This window comes from Ursus arctos, chromosome X (genome assembly GCF_023065955.2).
Source record: "Ursus arctos isolate Adak ecotype North America chromosome X, UrsArc2.0, whole genome shotgun sequence".
Classification (NCBI taxonomy): domain Eukaryota; kingdom Metazoa; phylum Chordata; class Mammalia; order Carnivora; family Ursidae; genus Ursus; species Ursus arctos.
In genome coordinates, this window is record NC_079873.1 from 34,675,314 (window position 1) to 34,696,697 (window position 21,384).

Consider the following 21,384-nt stretch of genomic DNA (forward strand, 5'->3'; position numbering starts at 1 on the left):
ATGCCACTGCTTCCATGGGCATGGGTAACCTTTCCCCAGATTCATCCGATTTTGTTCATTTTGCCACTAGGAGTGAGTGTGTTGTCCTTAGCTTTGTACATGGGAGCACATCTCTTGCCCACATAGAATTGTTTCATCTTGGGCAATCAACACCTTCAGTTTTAAGATGAGCTGTGTGCTCACTCTGGTTTTAGAGGACCCCACTGCTAGCCAACAGAAAGTGGCCTTGGACCACAGCCCTCCGGATATATTTGCTGTTTCAGAAGTTCTGTTCTGAGTATCCCTTCACAGGCTCGAAGAGGGCAGAAACAAAAAGGCTGCTTGTTTTTTAAATGGTACATTTCCATGGTAAAAATTTGAAGTACCAAAGAAGCTACATACTAAGAAGTATGTTTCCTGCCCATTTTAGTCTCGGCTCCCCTTTGATAGCTCTGTAACCATTATCGTCAGTTTGTGTCTGTCCTTCGAGCATCGCTGTATGGAAAATCCACATACGAAATCTTTTTTGGTTTAGTTTTTCTTGTTTTTAACCACAGATTGTCATATAGTATACACAGTGTCTTCACTTTGTTTTCCCCTTAATATATCGGCAGTTGTTCCCTATACGACATATACATATTTGCCTAATTCCATTTATTGGCTATATACTTTTCAATTCAGTATACTATAATTTATTTAACCAGTCCCATAGACAGTGATAATATTTACACTGTTTCCAGGTTTACACTAGGTAAAGGGAGACATGGTGATATACAATTCTCACAGAACTTTCAAATCCACTATTTCATTAGCTCCTCAAAATAACATTACAGTTATAGGCAGGCAAGTGTTACTCTTACTACATTAATTATGAAGGAAGCAAAAGCTTGACTGAAGGTGAAAAGAGTTGGTAAACAACAGAACCTGGCTATGAACCCGGGTGATCCTAGGATGCTTTAAAACTGAACAAGCTATATAATACGTTGGTTTATTTATATTAACATTACATGTCAGAATGAATTTGAAGACACTTTTTAAAACGTACAAAAGTAGAAAAAAATTAAAGTTCATAATGGCTAAACAGTAAAACTAAAAGTGAGCACATAGAGGGCGCCTGGGTGGCTCAGTGGGTTAAGCATCTGCCTTTTGCTCAGGTCATGATCCCAGAGTCCTGGGATCAAGCCCCACATTGGGCTCCCTGCTCCTCCTACTCCTTCTGTCCCTCTTGGTCCCCCACCCAACCCACTTGTACTCTGTGTCATAAAATCTTTAAAAAATAAAAATAATAAGGTGGGCACATAGAAATTAGCATTATACCATCTCAGGAGACTGCTTCTGACATTCTGTATAAGCAACACCAGGTGAAACACAGGTTTTCAAATGGTGGGGTAAGAATAAGAATCCCTGTCGTGGTGCAAGTTGCTGCATACCTTCAGTTTGTTGAGGGGGAAATGCATACTCAGTATACTGCTTCAGCTGGCTGGAAAAGTAGTGGAATTGTTGGTAATGTTAATTTATCAGCTTAATAGAGCTAAAAGTGGACAGAATGGTTGTGTTCGTGCTACAAGAGTCTTTTCCCTTCTCTCAGCTTGTGAAGCACTTACAGAGTGGGAATATCTGCCACCTGTTGGACCCCGCCCACCTAAAGGATTTGTGGGGCTGAAAAATGCTGGTGCTACTTGTTACATGAATTCTGTGATTCAGCAACTTTACATGATTCCCTCCATCAGGAACGGTATTCTTGCAATTGAAGGCACAGGTAGTGATGTAGATGATGATATGTCTGGGGATGAGAAGCAGGACAATGAGGTAAATTTTATTTAGCATTTCTGTTTTCTGTTTGAAATTCTGCTACCAGATACTGTCATTTTCTCTCACAGAATGTTGTACTTTCATTGGACTTGTTGATGTATATTTGAAAATAAAGCTGGAGTCTCCCAGCATGGATTGCTATATCTTGACATAATCTAGTGCTCACTAGCTACCAGACTTTTATACTACAGTTAATTTTCATGATGGTTTATGTGTTTTTAAAGCAGCAGTTCACATACTCAATTTTTGTGTGTGAACTGTTTAATATAATTTGGAGTTTGCATAATGATAAGGATCTTCATTTTTATAACAATTTAAATTATGTTTTCACTTTTCTACCTGATATATTAAAATATATCTCCACTAATTTATGCTAAGTTGTGTACTATGCCAGTTTCATTATCTGTGCTTGCTTTTAGGTTGCTTTTACATTTGCCCCAGATCATAGTTCTTCTTGCTTAGGTAACAGGCTTCTCTCTTCAAATGTCACATGGTCTTGTGACAAAATTTAGGTTCCCTACTGAGTATCCACTGCACAATAAGCTATGGAAAAGTTAGGTTGTAGTGGCGGATGAGATTTGACCTTACCATGGCACAGCTCTTTAAAGAAGAGAATATTGCAAGACTTAGTTGTGGTCATGTTTATATCCATCCTGTATTTCTTTTTATTTTATCTTTCCCTGTTCATGGTGTTGGTGAGAACTGCAGAGAGAAGCCAGAATGTGTTCTAATTGTAAATATCTTCAGCGGTTCTTTCCTCCTTCCCGCTCTTCAGTCACCACAGCTATTTGCTCTGAGGTAGTTTAATACTTAAAGGACTTCTGAAACATAGACTTGTCCCAATTCTTCCCCAGATCTACTGAAACGCATCATCCCAGGGATTAGGGTCTGAGCATGGTTTACTTTTTTAAAAAGCTAATAGTGGGAATGCTTACACCTATACCCAGTTAAGAATCACTCCTCCGAGTGGAAATTGAAATTCTAGTTCTGTAGCCCATCACATCTCTGGGATATTGAGGGTAAGCACAGGGAGAGATAACTAATTGTACTGGCAAGAAGTAAACAAGGCAGACAAAATACACAATTTCAAATAAGGTGAAAAACTTATTTCCATCTTTGCTCTTATGGTACCTTTGCTCTGTGTTGTCTAGGCATGCCACTGCACTTTAGGGTTTTTTTGGTTCTTTGCTTTTTGCCTGTGTTACTGTTTCCATCCCTGGACGGAAAGTTTCTCATGGACAGGAACTGGATATTCCCTGTTTCTATATCAAAGGTCCCTGGTACCACAGTTCTCTTTCCATCTCTACAAATTTGACTATTCTAGGTACCTCATTTAAGTGGAATCATATCATATTTGTCTTTTTGTGACTGGCTTATTTCACTCAACATAATTTTCTCAAGGTTTAGCCATGTTATACCATGTGTCCGAAATTTCTTCCTTTTTAAGGCTGAATAATACTCCACTGTGTGGACAGACCACGTTTTGTTTTATTTATCTATCAGTGGACACTTGGGTTGCTTCAACCTTTTGGTGATTGTGAATAGTACTCCTATGAGTATTGGTGTACAGATCTCTCTTCAAGACCTTTCTTTCACTTCTTCTGGGCATATATCCAGAAATGGAATTTTGGATCATTTGATAATTCTGTTTTTAATTTTTTAAGGTCCACAATGGCTGCACCGTTTTGTATTTCTGCCAACAGTGCACAAGGGTTCCAGTTTCTTGGCACAAAAGGTTTTCATTTTCATGAGATCCAGTATGTCTCATTTTTCTTTTCTTAGCTGTGCCTTTGCTGACCTAGCCAATAAATTACCACCTAATCCAGTGTTGTGAGTTGTGACATTTTTACCCTATGTTTTAAGAATTTCATAATTTTAGCTCTTGCTTTCAGGTCTTTGATCTGTATTGAGTTAATTTTTGTATATAGTGTTAGGAAGGAGTCCAACTTTATTCTTTTGCATAAGGATATCTAGTTTTTCCAGCATCATTTTTTGAAGAGTACTACTCTTAATATGCATATTTTATTAACTGTTCATAGTTCTGAGCACCTCAGAATCCTCCCCAGAGCCACACATCCCCATGAGGAAACTGAAGCTCAGAAATGTGAAGTAGGGGGGCGCCTGGGTAGCGCAGTTGTTAAAGCGTCTGCCTTCGGCTCAGGGCGTGATTCCGGCGTACCAGGATCGAGTCCCACATCGGGCTCCTCCGCTGGGAGCCTGCTTCTTCCTCTCCCACTCCCCCTGCTGTGTTCCCTCTCTCGCTGGCTGTCTCTCTGTCACATAAATAAATAAAATCTTGAAAAAAAAAAAAATGTGAAGTAGGGACGCCTGGGTGGCTCAGTCAACCGGTTAGGCGTCTGCCCTCAGCTCAGGTCATGATCCCAAGGTCCTGGGATCAAGTCTCACACCAGACTCTTTGCTCAGTTGGGAGTCTCCTTCTCCCTCTGCTTGTCTGTGTGCTTGCGAGCTCTCTCTCTCTCTTTCTCTCTCTCTCACATACACCAATCAATCAATATTTAAAAAAAAAAGAAAAGAAAAATGTGAAGTAGCTGACCTGCTCAAAGTTAGCCTGCTTCTCAGTGGCAGTGCCTGCACTGGGGTCCATTTCGGTCTGCGTGAAACACCACACCCTACTGTGCTGTGTTGCCTTTATTATCTGCCTTTCCAGTATACAGTCAGGATTATTCCTTTATGACAACTCTTCTGTGAAATGGTGAGGATAAACAGTTACGTTGTAAATTAAAATTTATAAATTGGAAGTTAAGTGCTTTGGAAATAAGAAATAGAAGTACAAGTGATTAATCATTTGTTCACTGACTGGTGTTTGTCTCAACATATTTTACTGTACTTTAAAATTGGATTAACTTACTAATATTTTTTCATTTCTAGAGCAATGTTGATCCCAGAGATGATGTATTTGGATATCCTCAACAATTTGAAGACAAACCAGCATTGAGTAAAACAGAAGATAGGAAAGAATATAATATTGGAGTTCTAAGGCACCTTCAAGTCATCTTTGGTCATTTAGCGGCTTCTCGACTACAGTACTATGTGCCCAGAGGATTTTGGAAACAGTTCAGGTAAACTATAGATAGACAGTAATAGGGATACTGCTTAAACCTTTATGAACATCTCCACACACTAATATTAAACTTATAAAATACGTGTTGGAGGGCACCTTTATGTTTAATATTTAAGCAGTAGTACAGTTGACCCTGAAGAACATGGGTTTGAATTGCACAGGTCCGCTTATATACGGAATTCCCCCCCCCCATGAATACAGTAAAGTACTTTAAATGTATTTTTCTTTGCCCTGTGGTTTCTTAATAACATTTTCTTTTCCCCAGCTTACTTTCTTGTGAGAATACAATATATAATACATAAAACATATGAAATATGTGTTAATCGCTTGTTTATGTTGTAGGTAAGACTTCCAGTCAACAGTAGGCTCTTAGTAGTTAAGTTTTGGGGAGTCAGAAGTTATAGGCAGATTTTCTACTGCATGGGGTACAGCACCCCTCATTATACAGGAGTCAGCTGTAACAATCAAACTTGTTTTTCTCTCATTGTCTTCAAAGTCATAGGTAGAAAGTGTCATAGTTTAGAGAGGCAGCATTCTTTAGTCTCTTAAGATGTTAATAATTTTTTATTTTGGGGGCACCTGGGTGGCTCAGTCAGTTAAGCATCTGCCTTCAGCTCCAATCACAATCCCAGGGTCTGGGGATCCAGCCCTGCATTGGGCTCCCTGCTCAGTGGGGAGCCTGCTTCTCCCTCTGCTGCTCCCCTGCTTATGCTCTCTCGCTCTCTGTCAAGTAAATGAATAAAATTTTCTTAAAAAATAATAATTTTTTATTTTGAAAACTTCTCACATTCAGAGAAGTAGGAAGAACCATGTGAGCCTTTATGTATTCATCCCCCGGCCTCAGCAGTTGTCGACACACGCCCAGTCTTGTTTAATCTACATTCCCATCTACTTTCCAGATTGTTCTGAATCAAATCTCACACATTTTCATCTATAAATATTGCAGTATGTATCTCTAATGGCTTTTTTTTTAAACATAGCCATGTTACTATTACTGTGTCTTTTAAAAATCCTTAATATCCTTGTCAGTGTTCAAATTTACTCCATTTTCTTACAGTTGTTTTTTACTATGTATTTTTTTGAAATTGGGATCCAGGTGAAGTCCATATACCTCAAATGTTGCTATGACTCTCTTCGGTTCTCATCATTTTTCACCCTTGCAGTTTGTTGGGAAAAAGCAGGTAGTTTACCCTGTGAAGTTCCCGACCATCTGGATTTTCTTGATAGGATCCCTGTGGTATTTTTGTATTTTTTATTTTCCTCAGTCTGCTGTGTTTCCTATAAATAAGGAGTGAGATCTAGAGACTTGATGAGATCAAGGTGTTTTCTTTTCTTTCTTTCTTTCTTTTTTTTTTTTGAAATGATAGGCAGTGCTACTTTATAGACAGTAGTGCTTACATCAGTGAGGAGAGGTTACGTAACGTCTGTATCCCATGCTCACAGCCATTGATCATCATTGACTAGAGTATTTCATCGTTGTTACAAAATGGTAGTAGTCCCATTTTATCATTCTTGCATTTACTAGCTAGTAATAGATCTATCTGTGAAGGGATACTTTCTCTCACCAACAACTTTGCTATCCTAATGTACAATTTTCTAGGAAAGATGGGATACTTTTTTTTTTTTCTTAATTAAAATTCTCAATTATATCTTGATTTTTTTTTTTTTTTACTTTATTTTACTTTTTTAAATCATTGCTTATTATGTGTCATGTACTGTACTAAAATACCACAGTACAACCACTTAACTCTCTTTACTGTGTATGAAAAAGGCTCTAGGGCCGCCTGGGCCTTCAGCTCAGGGCGTGATCCCGGCGTTCTGGGATCGAGCCGCACATCAGGCTCCTCCGCTGGGAGCCTGCTTCTTCCTCTCCCACTCCCCCTGCTTGTGTTCCCTCTCTCGCTGGCTGTCTCTATCTCTGTCAAATAAATAAATAAAATCTTAAAAAAAAAGAAAAGAAAAGAAAAAGGCTCTAATCCTTCATAGGAGTGGGTTTTTAAATAATACTCCTTGGAATCTCTTCAAGGTCTCTCTGCATCACGTGAGAGCAGGGGAAGCAGAGGGTCACGTGACACTGCCACCCCGGGCTACCTTCCCTGCTTCTATCGGAGCAGCTTCCCTTTTCCCTACAAGGCTACTGTTCAGATTTCTTTTGAAACCACTTCTCTATAGTATAATGGCTTTCCTGTGCCTCGCCGTATAAACTCCTCTGATGCCCTGAACTAGGCCCCTGCTTAATCCATAACTATTGGCTTGCATGTGCCACCCTCCTTCCCAGCTCTGCTTTTACTCTTTCTGTCCCATCACCTGGCACTCCCCTCACCCTCCTCTCTGCCTGTTCCTGTTCTTTCTTTCCCATCTCTGCCATAGGCTTTTAGCATTTCTGTTCTTCCTCTTCCAAATTACTCTCACACTTTTTGTGTTTCTAGCTTAAAATTTGTCATTCAGCTAAAAATAGTTTTCTCTCTTACAATACATTTGCATTTTTGATTTCTAAATTACTTCCTATGCTAGTGGAGCTTCCAGTTTATCTAGACTGGCAGTTCTGGATGATTCTCACTTTAGACACCTAATATACTCCTGATACATGTGGATTAGTTAACCACACTCCCCAGCCAGTACCTAATGTTTTATTTGGAAAAACTTGAAACCAACAGAGAAGGTGACAAAGTAGAGTATAGTGATCACCTTTTATATTATACTCTAAACAGATTTAACAGTTATTAACATTTTGCCAAGCTTGCTTATATGTATACAGTTGGCCCTTGAATAGGTGGGCGTTTTGGGGGCATTGATTCCCCTCACAGTTTGAATATCCAGGTATAACTTTTGATGCCCTCGAAACTGAACAGCCTGCTGCTGTTGACTAGAAGCCTTACCGATAACATAAGCCTTACCAATAACATAAACATATGTCAGTTAGCATTTTGTATATGTATTATATGCATATATTTTATGTAAGAATATGTTGTTACAGTCAGGTAAACTGGAGAAAAGAAAATGTTATAAAAATCATAAGACAAAGTACATTTACGGTACTGTACTGTATGGGGGGAAAATCCATGTATAAGTGGATCCACATAGTTCAAACCTGTGTTGTTCAAGTGTTAACTGTACTTGGGTTTTGATTCTTCTAAACCAGTTGATAGTAAGTTGTAAACATGGTCCTTCACCCCCCCACACCTACATGTGCTTCTCTGTGTATCTGCTAAGAATAAAGACACTTTCCTACTTACATATAATACCAGTATCACACTCGATGAAATTGAATGTTGATTTACTAGCGCCTAATATGGGGGCACCTGGCTGGCCCAGTCAGTAGAACATGCGACTCTTGATTTTGGGGTTGTGAGTTTGAGTCCCCGTGTTGGATGTAGACAATTTATCTACCTTTAAATATTTTTTAAGATATTTTTTATAAATAATAATGCCTAGGGGCGCCTGGGCGGCGCAGTCGTTAAGCATCTGCCTTCGGCTCAGGGCGTGATCCTGGCGTTCTGGGATCAAGCCCCACATCAGGCTCCTCTGCTGGGAGCCTCCTTCTTCCTCTCCCACTCCCCTTGTTTGTGTTCCTTCTCTTGCTGGCTGTCTCTCTCTGTCAAATAAATAAATAAAATCTTAAAAAATAATAATGCCTAATACTCATCAGTGTATATTCTGATTTCCCCAAAAATACTCTTTGTAGCTTTTTTTTTTTTCAATCCCAGACTGGTATCCTGAAAGGAATCAAAAGAATTTTGTTGTTACCTCTTTAGTTTTCTTTAAAATAATCTCCCTAACTTGTCATGACTTGTATGGCACTGACGTTTTTTAAGAGTCGAGATTCGTTGTCTTGCAGAACGTCTCTCATTTTGATTTGTATGGTTATTTCCTCATGATTAGATTCAGGTTAAATGTTTTTGGCAAGAAAACCACAGTAGGTGGTGTTATGTGCTTCTTATTGCATTGCATTGGGAGATACATGGTATCAGTTTGTCTGATCATTGGTGATAATTGGTGTCTTAACAGATCTGTTCATCTTTTCCATTTTGTAATTAATGGTTGACTAAAGTGTGGGGAATCGATCATAATTTGAAAATTAATAGAATGGATTGGTGTCATTTCCAGTAATGAAACAAGTTGATTTTAACAATAAGGACATGTTTTATTTTAAACTCACTGGATCAAATTTAAGTCGAAAATATAATTGGAGGGGCACCTGGATGGCTCAGTCGGTTAAGCGTCTGACTCTTGATCTGAGCTCAGGTCTTGATCTCAGGGTTGTGAGTTCAAGCCCCACGTTGGTCTCCATCTTGGGCATGGAGCCTACTTAAAAAAACAAATTAAAAAATATCAGTATAATATAATACAATGAGATTATTTGCTACCTAGAAAAAGTGTTACAAAAAATTGATCAGAAGACAATTCCTCTAGCATATTTAAAATACATTTGTCGTTATCTCTCACTTAGAATGCATTCACACTTCTATTCTCTATGTATGTCACTCTGTAAATACAAAATTAGATATTATTGATAGTTTCCAGAAGTGCCTAGGATTTTAGCAGTCCTCATTTTTGTAGTATATACAATCGATAGTTTATTTTCTCAAGATCGATTTGTCTAACTTAAGTCCTCAGATTACTCAAAAGAGATCAACTCTAAAACAAGTCAAAGCTTTCTCTTTTCACTTGGAAAAAGTAATTTAATTAAGAGTAAATAAATCTTGGAACTGTATCTATAACCTGAGTTTAAGCAACATGAGACAAAGAGTGATTATAACATCTACATATGAGTGAGATCCACCATATCGTGTCTTCATCTAGGTTGAAAATGCATGTGTGTACCAGGTTGCCTAAAGCAGTGCCAGTGCTGGAGCGGTAGTATCCTTCAAGCACACCAACAGTCTCATGGTGACTCATGGTGACTCTTCCCCGCTGGAGCGCCACTTGCATTATTAGACTCACTTTCTCTCACACTGCACGCTATACATAAAGAGCGTTTACTTTTTTCTACTTCCTCATGCAGTTGAGGGGGGTGGGGATCTCAGTTTATGTATTCTCATTTGTTGTTGTATGGCTTTTTTTCCTGAGAAAACATTGTATTTTTTTTCTGTTCATTTCTTAGGCTTTGGGGTGAGCCTGTTAATCTGCGTGAACAGCATGATGCTTTAGAGTTTTTTAATTCATTGGTGGATAGTTTAGATGAAGCTTTGAAAGCCTTGGGACATCCAGCTATGCTAAGTAAAGTCTTAGGAGGTTCCTTTGCTGATCAGAAGATTTGCCAGGGCTGCCCACATAGGTAAGTGCTGACTGTATATTTAAAGTTGTACTGTTTATTTACTAACAAAAATAAAATATTTACTAGTAGTTATGTACAAAAGTGGAGTATGCCACAATTTATACCTGAGACTGGATGAATTATATACTGTGCATACCTTACTGTTGTGGGTTTGGGTTTTGTGTGTGGTGGTGGTGTGTTTGTGGAGGTTTTTGTTTTTCTGGTTTTGGGGGGTTTGGTTTGGTCAAATAATTTTTGGCTCCTTTTATGTGTGATAATTACTGGGGAAATCAAATGGCATTTTGCAAATATAGCTTACAGGTGTTACTCATAAATTTGCCCTTTATCTTAGAATTAAAGTAATTAAAACATAAGTACATTAAGCTTAGAAGATGACAGACATGGAATACAGTTTCCTTATATAAGTGAAATACTAATTTTTAGCATTGATTGTGGTCATTATCCTTAAAGTATGTTTTCAGCACAAAACAACAAGAGTTGACTGGACAAATTGTGTTTTTGACTTAAAAGGGAAATTGTTTGATTAAGGACTCAATAATAATAATAATTAAATGTCTATTAAAATTCACTACTAGTAGATAACACATTTATGCCTGTTACATGGGAGTTTTACTTTGGAAATTCTCTTGAGTGTTACTGATTACTGTTGGTTTAAAATCACTTTTCACCAGAACATCACAGTATGATAGTATTTTCTACAAGCCCAGACAGTATTACATAGTCATGAGGTGTGTGTGTGTATGGCTGGTGGGAGTGCTTCATTTTTGATCAAAGGGAAATGATTGGCAGATAGGTAATGGTATATAAATGAGAAATTACCGTGAGGTTAAACCATTCATTCAGAACAAGACCCTGTAATTATTCACATAGCCTGTACAATTTTGGTCATTTTGAAAGACCTTTTGCATTGGGTAGACAATTAAACTGTCACTTTAACCTCTTGATTTAATTACTGATAAAATAAGCCAACTTTTTGGTCATTTATTCTAATCAGTCCTTGGTTGGTTTTAGACAGTTTTCAAAGTCATTTGGAAATTACTGCTTTTCTTTGCTAAGTGAAAATGTCCAGAAAGCATGATCATAATTAAGATCCCAAAGTTCAAATACTGGATCCACAACTAAACTAGTCTTGTTCCTATTACATGCTGGAAGGTTATTACATAAAGAGTCCCAAGTCTATTTGTGTTACAGCATTATTTGTCCAGATCAGGAGTTAGCAGACTATGCACCGTAGGTCAAATCCAGCCACACATACGTTTTTTATAAAGTTTTGTTGGAACATACCTACCTCTATACCTATTCTTTGGCTGCTTTCCCTATAACAGGAGTGTCACAGAGACCTCATGGCCCTAAAAAAAGCTTGTAGTAGTTACTATCTGGCCTTTTACAGAAAAAAATTTGCTGGCTTTCTCTCAACTTCGAATGTCCTACTTTCTAAGTGAAGTCATAAGTTCTAACTTCTTTTTTCTCTTTTATGGGTCGTTCCCTGATCATAGTAGCAATACGCTTAATACCTACTTCATATTCCATTCATGCCACTTACAAATACCTTTGAGTACCTTTTTTCCCATAACTAAACTGAAAAGCCCCAAATATGAGGGACTGGTCTTCAACATTGACTATCCCAGAGTACTTTTACATATGGAAGGCACTCCGAATATATTTGTTGAGTGAATACATTTGATGGTTGAGAGTGTATTCCCCACATCCCATGTCCTGTGTTTATGAATGTGTCTCATTAGAGATCTGAAATTTCCCTTCGTAGAAAATTGCCACAAGGTGGAATTCTGGCTCCTACTCAGATTGCTTATCTCCTATTGTTCGGTGTGTTCAAATTTATGCTTTATTAGGTTTCCATTACGGAAAAGAAAGACCATTTAAAAATTCAGCCCGTTAATAGTTTAAAATATCCTTTTCAGAAGTTGATGAATTCATGCTTTGGCCTTGGCATGAATTACTGCCTAACTAGATGACAGTGGAAGCAGCACGGTAGACTGTAAAGAGCTTAAGCCGTGAAGCAAGACAGACCTGGCTTCAAAACACGATTTCGCCTAGTAATCTTGACCAAATTAACCTTTCCAAACCCCAGTTCCCTCATCTCTGAAGTGGAGGTGGTGCTATTTCTGTAGCAGGTTTGTCATGAAGACAAAGAACCTGGTGTGTGTATGGGCTGTAGACAACCTAATGTAGTGCCCAACACTAGGTAAGTGGCCAAATAAATGTGTCATTTATTGGTAACATCCTGTGACTTACAGGTTTCATGTCATATTATAAATATTGCAAATGTAGTTTTCATTAAGTCTGTAACTAAAAATGTTTAGAAAACTAAGAAATCCTTTTTGATTATTTCTTAATATCTTTAGATACGAGTGTGAAGAATCTTTTACGACTTTGAATGTAGACATTAGAAATCACCAAAATCTTCTTGATTCTTTGGAACAGTATGTCAAAGGAGATTTATTAGAAGGTGCAAATGCATATCATTGTGAAAAATGCAATAAAAAGGTATGAATTATCCAGGTTTTTTTAAGTAACAGTTAGATTTAACGGATTTGAAAGTTCATTGCTTTTGTTTTTATTTTTTTCCCTACCCTGCTTTGTTATAGTGGTAGCAGAAGGTAGTTAAGATAACTGGTACATGGGTCGCCTGGGTGGCTCAGTCGTTAAGCGTCCGCCTTCAGCTCAGGGTGTGATCCCAGAGTCCTGGGATTGAGCCCTGCTTCGGGCTTCTCTGCTGGGAGCCTGCTTCTTTCTCTCCCACTCCCCCTGCTTGTGTTCCCTCTCTCTGGCTGGTTCTGTCAAATAAATAAAATCTTTTTAAAAATAAATAAATAAATAACTGGTACAATGGTTTTTCAGGGAAAGAAGATTGAGAGAAAGTAGTGCCAGCAGGGCTAGGGAAACAGGTATATAAGAGTGAACATCTTAGAAGTCATAATAGCTTACTGTCCCCTTCTCTTGTCTGAGTTCCACAGACACTTTCCATCCGTACCCAAACAAACTGCTGTTGAACCCCTCAAAAGCTATAGTGCTGACAGGAAAACATTTCTCCTGTCATGTCCAGTTACTTGTAAGGACCAAGAAGTTTACTGAAACCTTCATTACTCGATTTGGTCACATAAGATATCTTCTACTGCTTGTGTTTTTAATAAAAACACTGGGATCAGCATTTTTAGGCCCACCTGATCAAGTTTTATCTGGGCGCTTAATAGCTCTTAGGGAGAGTCCGTTTACACAGACAGTAAATAACGTGTATCTTCCTGGGCTCCCGAATTCTTTCACCTCCAAGTCACCTGTATCGTTTTTGACATTTACACACCACTTAAAGAGGTATTAAAGTCTAGAGGTTGAGACGTGAGCTGTAAGGCTGGACTGCCTGCCACCCACAGCTCTGAGACTTGAGGCAAGTGACTCAGTCTCTGTGCTGCTGCTCATTACCGTTCAGGAGCTCCTGCCTGCGAGCTTATGAGGATTAAATGTGTTACTACTCAGGCAATACTTAGCATATTACTTGGCACCTAATGGCCCAATAAATATTAGCTGCTATTTTATTTCTTCAGTTTGCTCATAACAAAGCCCACCTTCATTAGCATAACAGTAAATATCAAGTAACCGTGGTTGGATAGCAATGAAAATATAGAATCCAGGCAATGAGTAATGTCTGTGTCACTAATTTTTGCAATTGGTAGCAAATGGCATCCGCTATTTCCATATTATTAGTTTTAGTTAGCATTTTTTGAAATGCCAACTGTGACAGAATTACCTTGATTATATTCATTGCCGTTTGTTTGTTTACACTTGTAACCTCCAGTTAGTCTTGATGAGAATTTAATAATACAGGTTTATAGTTTGTTTTGTGCAGTGGATTATAAAAGAACATCTAGTAACTTGCTCTGTTTATTTTAGGTTGATACTGTAAAGCGCTTGCTAATTAAAAAATTACCTCCCGTTCTTGCTATCCAACTGAAACGATTCGACTACGACTGGGAAAGAGAATGTGCAATCAAATTCAATGATTATTTTGAATTTCCTCGAGAGCTGGACATGGAGCCTTACACAGTCGCAGGTGTTGCAAAGCTGGAAGGAGATAATGTAAACCCGGAGAGTCAGTTGATACAGCAGAATGAGCAGTCTGAAAGTGAGACTGCAGGAAGCACGAAATACAGACTTGTGGGCGTGCTGGTGCACAGCGGCCAAGCAAGTGGGGGACATTATTATTCTTACATCATTCAGAGGAATGGTGGAGATGGTGAGAGAAATCGCTGGTATAAATTTGATGATGGAGATGTAACAGAGTGTAAAATGGATGACGATGAAGAAATGAAAAACCAGTGTTTTGGCGGAGAGTACATGGGAGAGGTATTTGATCACATGATGAAGCGCATGTCATACAGGCGCCAGAAAAGGTGGTGGAATGCTTACATACTTTTTTACGAACGACTGGACACCATAGACCAGGGTGATGAGTTGATAAGATACATATCTGAGCTTGCTATCACCACAAGACCCCATCAGATTATTATGCCATCAGCCATCGAGAGAAGTGTACGGAAGCAGAATGTGCAATTCATGCATAACCGAATGCAGTACAGTCTGGAATATTTTCAGTTCATGAAAAAATTGCTTACGTGTAATGGTGTTTACTTAAATCCTCCACCAGGTAAGTATCAAGAATTTAGCTTAGTAGAAGCATAACTCTTACTTTACTTGCAAGATTTCTTAGCAAGCATCAACAAGTTTGCATTTTTACTTTGGGCTGTTTTAAAGCCGTATTTCAGATGTTATCTTTGAGCAGTATATATTATCTTGCTGTTTGGAAACAGAGGAGCTTTTGTTTATTATAACAGTTTGTTTTTGATTCAAGCATTAGTGTAAAACATGCTTTACTGAACTAAGAATTACTTCATAAGTAGCCGGGCGGGGGCACTTAGCAAAGTTAGGACCTCTAGAAATCATGGAAATGCAGACTTGTTTGAAAATGGAGCTTAGGGGCGCCTGGGTGGCACAGCGGTTAAGCGTCTGCCTTCGGCTCAGGGCGTGATCCCGGCGTTATGGGATCGAGCCCCACATCAGGCTCCTCCGCAATGAGCCTGCTTCTTCCTCTCCCACTCCCCCTGCTTGTGTTCCCTCTCGCTGGCTGTATCTCTGTCGAATAAATAAATAAAATCTTTAAAAAAAAAAAAAAAAAAAAGAATGGAGCTTAGACATAGAAATTTGTTTGATTTTTTTATTTTTAATGTATCTGCCTTTTTTTATAGGGCAAGATCACCTGTTGCCTGAAGCAGAAGAAATCACTATGATTAGTATTCAGCTTGCTGCTAGGTTCCTTTTTACCACAGGATTTCACACCAAGAAAATCGTCCGTGGCTCTGCCAGTGATTGGTACATTGCTTTGAGCTTTCGTTCCTATTTTCCTAGCATTTGGTTCGGTTCTTGAATATATTGCTTTATTTTTTCAAATCACAACAGTCTTGTTTCAGATCTAGAATGCAGAATACAAAAACTCTTGATAGCGATAGTGAGAGAAATCATATTAAAACAATCACTTAGGTTAAACGTGACCTTTCATTGTTCTGAAGCTGGCTTCTGCTTCAGTTCCCTTGTACCCTATTTTTGACATCCCTGTACAAAAGATTATAGGATGATACTTGAAAGTCTGAGCTACTTAATCCAGAAATTAGTAGTTTTAGCTTCCCTAGATTAAATTTTGCCATAGATTAAAAACATAACAAATAAAATGAGTGTTCTAAGTTTCAAGTTATGAAAGTATAGAGGCCATTATAATACCTTGATTGAACAGTTTTTGTGTACTCATCCAGTGGTAAGATGTTCAGGGAAGGTTAGGGGAGGGATTGTTAGGTCACTGAATCTAGAAAGAGTTTGGTAATGGATTTGTGGAAGACTAGACAAGCTTCCATCTCTCTGTGTTGTCACTCTGACAAGAGACCAAGTTGTAGTAGTCATCTGTCCTTCTAATGTTGGTACTGGAAGCAACCATTGCTGGTTCTCTCCTCCAGTAGAAGGTCTTTGATTTTTATTTGGTTCATAGAGGCCTATATCTGTACTGTATACGAAACACATCGTTGAATTGACATTCATAATTTTTTTTGTTTTGTCTTAGGTATGATGCATTGTGTATTCTCCTTCGTCACAGCAAGAATGTCCGTTTTTGGTTTGCTCACAATGTCCTTTTTAATGTTTCGAATCGCTTTTCTGAATACCTTCTGGAGTGCCCCAGTGCAGAAGTAAGGGGTGCATTTGCAAAACTTATAGTTTTTATTGCACATTTTTCCTTGCAAGATGGGCCATGTCCTTCACCTTTTGCATCTCCCGGACCTTCTAGTCAGGTAATTGCGTGGCTTTCTTTTTAATGATTAAATGCTTACAGATCTCTTGCCTGGAAGCTAAAGTCACAAATACATGTACATCTGTTTACTCTGTTTACCAAACAAATGTGTGTGCACACACACATCACACCATCTGATATCTAGGAGTTCAGTAAAAGTACTTCACAGCAATGAATAGCAATTATTGGCTCTTTAAAAACAACAGAATTTTCTGTGCTCCTTCAGTTACAAGCAGTGGCTTAATTGTACACATGGTTATGTAGATGATCTGTAAAGTTTTTTTTAATGGACTTCCATTTATTAAAAATCAAAAAACATCATGAAGGCTCTAGATGAAATCTACCTCAGACCTTCGTTCCCTTTCCTAAAAAGCAACCCTTTTTGATTGTTGTGTGATTAGTCCTTCCAGAAATTCCTGCCTGTAGTCAGTGTGGGGGAACCCCTTTTTATGCAAATAGAATTATATCGTACCTATATCTTGTCACTGGAAAATAGCCAGTGTTTTATCCTTTACAGGCTTATGACAACTTAAGCCTAAGCGATCACCTACTAAGGGCAGTTCTCAATCTCTTGAGAAGGGAAGTTTCAGAGCATGGGCGTCATTTGCAGCAGTATTTCAACCTGTTCGTAATGTATGCCAATTTAGGTAAGAATTAATGTATTCTATTAAGTAGCAAAGTCTTTTAAGTCGAGTGATGAAACATTTTTTACTGCACTTTTCACCTTGTACTTTATAGTTATTTATGCATATCTCTGTAGTATACACAGGCCAGAATCTGTCTTCCTTTTTTTTTTTTTTTTTTTTTTTTTTTTTTTTTTTTTTTGAGAGAGAGAGGGAGGGGAAATAGGGGAAAGGGCGGAGGGAGAGAGACCCATGAGATGACGACCTGAGCCAAAATCAAGAGTTGGACACTTAACTGACTAAGCTACCCAGTCACCCCAGAGTATGTCTTAATCATGTTTTTATCTCCTAAAATGGTGGTGCCAGATCTGTCTGGATTTAAAAATACTAATTCCTAGGTTCCATCCCACACCAACTGAATCGGAATTCTCAGAGCTAGAACAAGGAATCCACATTTTCAAAAAGTCCCTGGATGGTTGTGGTACTCACCCAAATTTAGGTAAAGGACTTGGTCTGAACCTAAGTTTTATTGAAGTAAACTAAATTGAAATTACAGAAAATATAAATATTCAGTTACCCTATTATTTATGTTATTACCTCTGTTTAACATTTTCCTTCTCAAAGTAACCTAACATCATCTGATCATTGATCCCAGAATACTTAAAGTATGTTATACTGTCTTCTACTTATTCTGTTGTTTTTTTTGTTTCACATTTTTGTGTTGCTCCCCAACGAGATTGCAAAGATCAGTTTTTTGCACAGTGACACTCAGTAATGAATGAAAAGATGGACAGTTAGGAATATTATCAAAAATCCTTCCATTGTCATTTGGTGTTTGTTCATTGGCTTTGTATGGGGTGGTAAATTTCCTATGATTACAATTAAAGTTTCTTTTTTTTTTTTTTTTTAAGCTTTATTTAAGTATTCTCTTTGCCCAGTGTGGGACTCGAACTCATAACCCTGAGATCAAGGGTTGTGTGCTCTTCCAACTGAGCCAGCCAGACGCCACTAAAGTTATAAAAATTTCTTAACCAATCAGGTGTTAGTGCACTATTCCCAAAATGATTAATTTATTGAGACATTCCATTTAGAATCTTAGTGATGATAATGAATATTTGGCCAGATTTGAATAACTCTTTAAAAGTTTAAAAGAGGGGGCGCCTGGGTGGCACAGCGGTTAAGCATCTGCCTTCGGCTCAGGGCGTGATCCCAGCGTTGTGGGGTCGAGCCCCACATCGGGCTCCTCCACTATGAGCCTGCTTCTTCCTCTCCCATTCCCCTTGCTTGTGTTCCCTCTCTCGCTGGCTGTCTCTATCTCTGTCGAATAAATAAATAAAATATTTAATTAATAAATAAATAAAATAAATAAAAGTTTAAAAGAGGGGCACCTGGGTGGCTTGATTGGTTGAGATCTGACTTAGGCCCAAGTCATGATCTCGAGGTCTGGGGGATTGAGCCCCTGCGTTGGGCTCCACGCTCAGCAAGGAGTCTGCTTGTCTCTCTCCCACTGCCCCTCCCCTGCTTGTGCTCTCTTCCTCTCAAATAAATAAAAAGTGTTTTTAAAAAAGTTTAAAGAAAAGGAAAAAATACCTTCTATCCAAAATTAAGTTCTATAATCAAACATCCCTGTCATTCCATGTTTTTTGTGTGTGAACTTACTAATCACCGGTTTACCTCTGGCCCTTTTAACTTAAGCGTCATTCTACTTCTTTGTCTCTATAGTTTGTTTTTTCCTTTACCTTACCAAACTAGAGATGCTTGGTTATTTGTAGCTGTGAAGGGAGAGAATATCCATTGCACAAACAAGCAAGTGGAATCTGTATTTCAAACTTAGAAATACCAAATTTAGGCATTCACAAAAATCCTATTCTGTTCAACTCCCTTTTTAGATATTGCCTGTTCACAAAGCATGTATCATTGGTCTGTAATGTAATTTAATTAAGATTTCCCTGCTAAAAGCAAATACAGATCCATAAACTTTATTTGTTGTTTTTAAAGATCTTATTTACTTACTTGAGAGAGAGAGCACGAGCAGGGGGGAGGGAGAAGCAGGCTCCCCACTGAGCGGGAAGCCCAATGTGGAACTCGATCCCAGGACCCTGAGATCATGACCTGAGCCAAAGGCAGATGCTTAATCAACTGAGCCACCCAGGCGCCCCCAGATCCGTAAACTTTAATATGAAATTCTTAGTACCACATATGCTTTGGGGTTCAGAATTGTTTAGATTTAAGAAAGGTAGGACAGTGTATATACCATGTATTATGTAGTGTTCCTAGAGCAGGGTCCAGGACAGCACTTTATAATCATACACATTAATATTTCTACAGTAAAGCATGAGTAGTCACCCTGAGAGGGTAAATGAAGACTCTAAGTAGCCTCTTGTCAGTTCAGGCCAGCTTTTTCCACCAAACACATTTTGACACCAACTCTATGAAAGAATTTTGTTTATGTTTATGATAAGAGCTTTTTGAATCTCAGGATTTCAGATAAGGGATTGTGGGCCTGTATTTATTCTATTTCTTGGAATATGACAATAAAAAGGACAGTCTGTTGTCTAATGGGTTATAGAAGCAAATAAAAAGATGTGCCATTGGGGCACCTGGGTGGCTTAGTCGTTAAGCGTCTGCCTTCGGCTCAGGGTGTGATCCTGGCATTACGGGATCGAGCCCCACATCAGGCTCCTCTGCTGTGAGCCTGCTTCTTCCTCTCCCACTCCCCCTGCTTGTGTTCCCTCTCTCGCTGGCTGTCTCTCTCTCTGTCAAATGAATAAATAAAATCTTAAAAAAAAAAAAAAGATAATCGCCATAAGTATGTTAGTGGCTATAATAGGCAAAAATACAAAGTGCTATGGTAGTATGTAATAGGGATACCAGATCAGATTTGGGGAGTACAGGGGACTTAACGGGGAAGTTGATGTGGGAATTGGTTGTTTAAGGTGTCTGTCCAGAGTGAACAGCAGATGCAAAGACTTGGAATAAACTCAGTGTGGAGGAAGTGAAAGTTATTCAGACTAGAAATTATCTCTGATCATGCTATTCTGGCAAGCCTCATGAGAGATTCTAGACTTTATCCTAAGGGCATTTATGAGCCATTGTAGAGTTTTTAATAGACACACCTTCTAGACCGATCACTCAGACTGCAGTGTGGAATGGATTGCAGGGGAATAAGACTAGAAGAGATTGGGGTGCCTGGGTAGCGCAGTCGTTAAGCGTCTGCCTTTGGCTCAGGGCGTGATCCCGGCGTTCCAGGATCGAGCCCCACATCGGGCTCCTCTCCTGTGAGCCTGCTTCTTCCTCTCCCACTCCCCCTGCTTGTGTTCCCTCTCTCGCTGGCTGTCTCTCTGTCACATAAATAAAAATAAAATCTTAAAAAAAAAAACTAGAAGAGATTGATCCTCTGCTATAAATCATTTTAACATTGTGGCCAGTACTGGGGAGCTGGCAGTGAGGGGGATACAAGTGGACAGATTTTGATGCTTTTTATTTAGAGGTAAAGTCAGTAGGATTTAGTGATTGGGTATTAAGGAGAGGGGAACACAGAAGAGATGTTAAGTGATACCCAGGGTTCCAACTGAGTAGATAGCAGTGCCATGTAGTGAGAGGAGAGAACACAGGAGCAAGAACATGGATAGGGGAGTAAAGTGATGAGTTAAGTTTGGGCAAATTGAGTTTGAGCCTGTTGGGCACCCAAATAGTGATGTTCAGTATTCAGTAGAACACTTAAGATACTTCTCTGGAAATACTTTGGTATCATCTGAACGAAAATAGCTGGAACTTGAAGCCGTTAGAGTGGGTTTGAACATCCAGGAAAAGCATACAGTGCTAGACGGTAGCCTGGTGTGGCAACTTTGAGGAGCAATCATTTCTCAGAGATAGAGGAAGGAGGACTCAGAAATGAGAAGAGGTTGAAAGAAAAGAGGGGAATCCAAGAAGGAGAGGAAACAGTTACAGTTTAGAACTATTCCTTAGCTTTACCCCAGGAAAGGGGGCAGAAACCAAACTGGAATGGGTTGAGGAGGGGGAAAATAATAAAATAGAGATGACACCAAGTTTAGACATGATTTTCAAGTAGCTTAGTTATGGGAGAAAGTAGAGAGGCAGTGTATAAAAGAATTCTTTCTTCTCACTGAGTTTTCATCATCCTCCCTTACAATGAGCATTGCAGTCTAGGCTAGTCCCCAGACTCTGAGACCGTAGAAAGTGTTCATTTTCTTTATGCCCGCTTTGACTGGAATGTCATGGTCTTTGACCATTTTAAAACTTA

General features: G+C 38.8%; 1 protein-coding gene across 8 annotated transcripts in view; it reads left to right on the forward strand.

The window, feature by feature from the left end:
• Positions 1 to 21,384, forward strand: part of USP9X (ubiquitin specific peptidase 9 X-linked) — a 443,410-nt gene that overhangs the window by 411,980 nt on the left and 10,046 nt on the right. For all 8 annotated transcript variants that reach the window (XM_026513318.4, XM_048213431.2, XM_044389368.3 and 5 more), the window contains 8 exons: positions 1,568 to 1,788; positions 4,681 to 4,871; positions 9,978 to 10,151; positions 12,515 to 12,656; positions 14,058 to 14,811; positions 15,410 to 15,533; positions 16,273 to 16,498; positions 17,015 to 17,144. In XM_026513318.4, the coding sequence (XP_026369103.1) occupies positions 1,568 to 1,788; positions 4,681 to 4,871; positions 9,978 to 10,151; positions 12,515 to 12,656; positions 14,058 to 14,811; positions 15,410 to 15,533; positions 16,273 to 16,498; positions 17,015 to 17,144 (1,962 nt within the window). The remainder of the gene's footprint in view (positions 1 to 1,567; positions 1,789 to 4,680; positions 4,872 to 9,977; positions 10,152 to 12,514; positions 12,657 to 14,057; positions 14,812 to 15,409; positions 15,534 to 16,272; positions 16,499 to 17,014; positions 17,145 to 21,384) is intronic.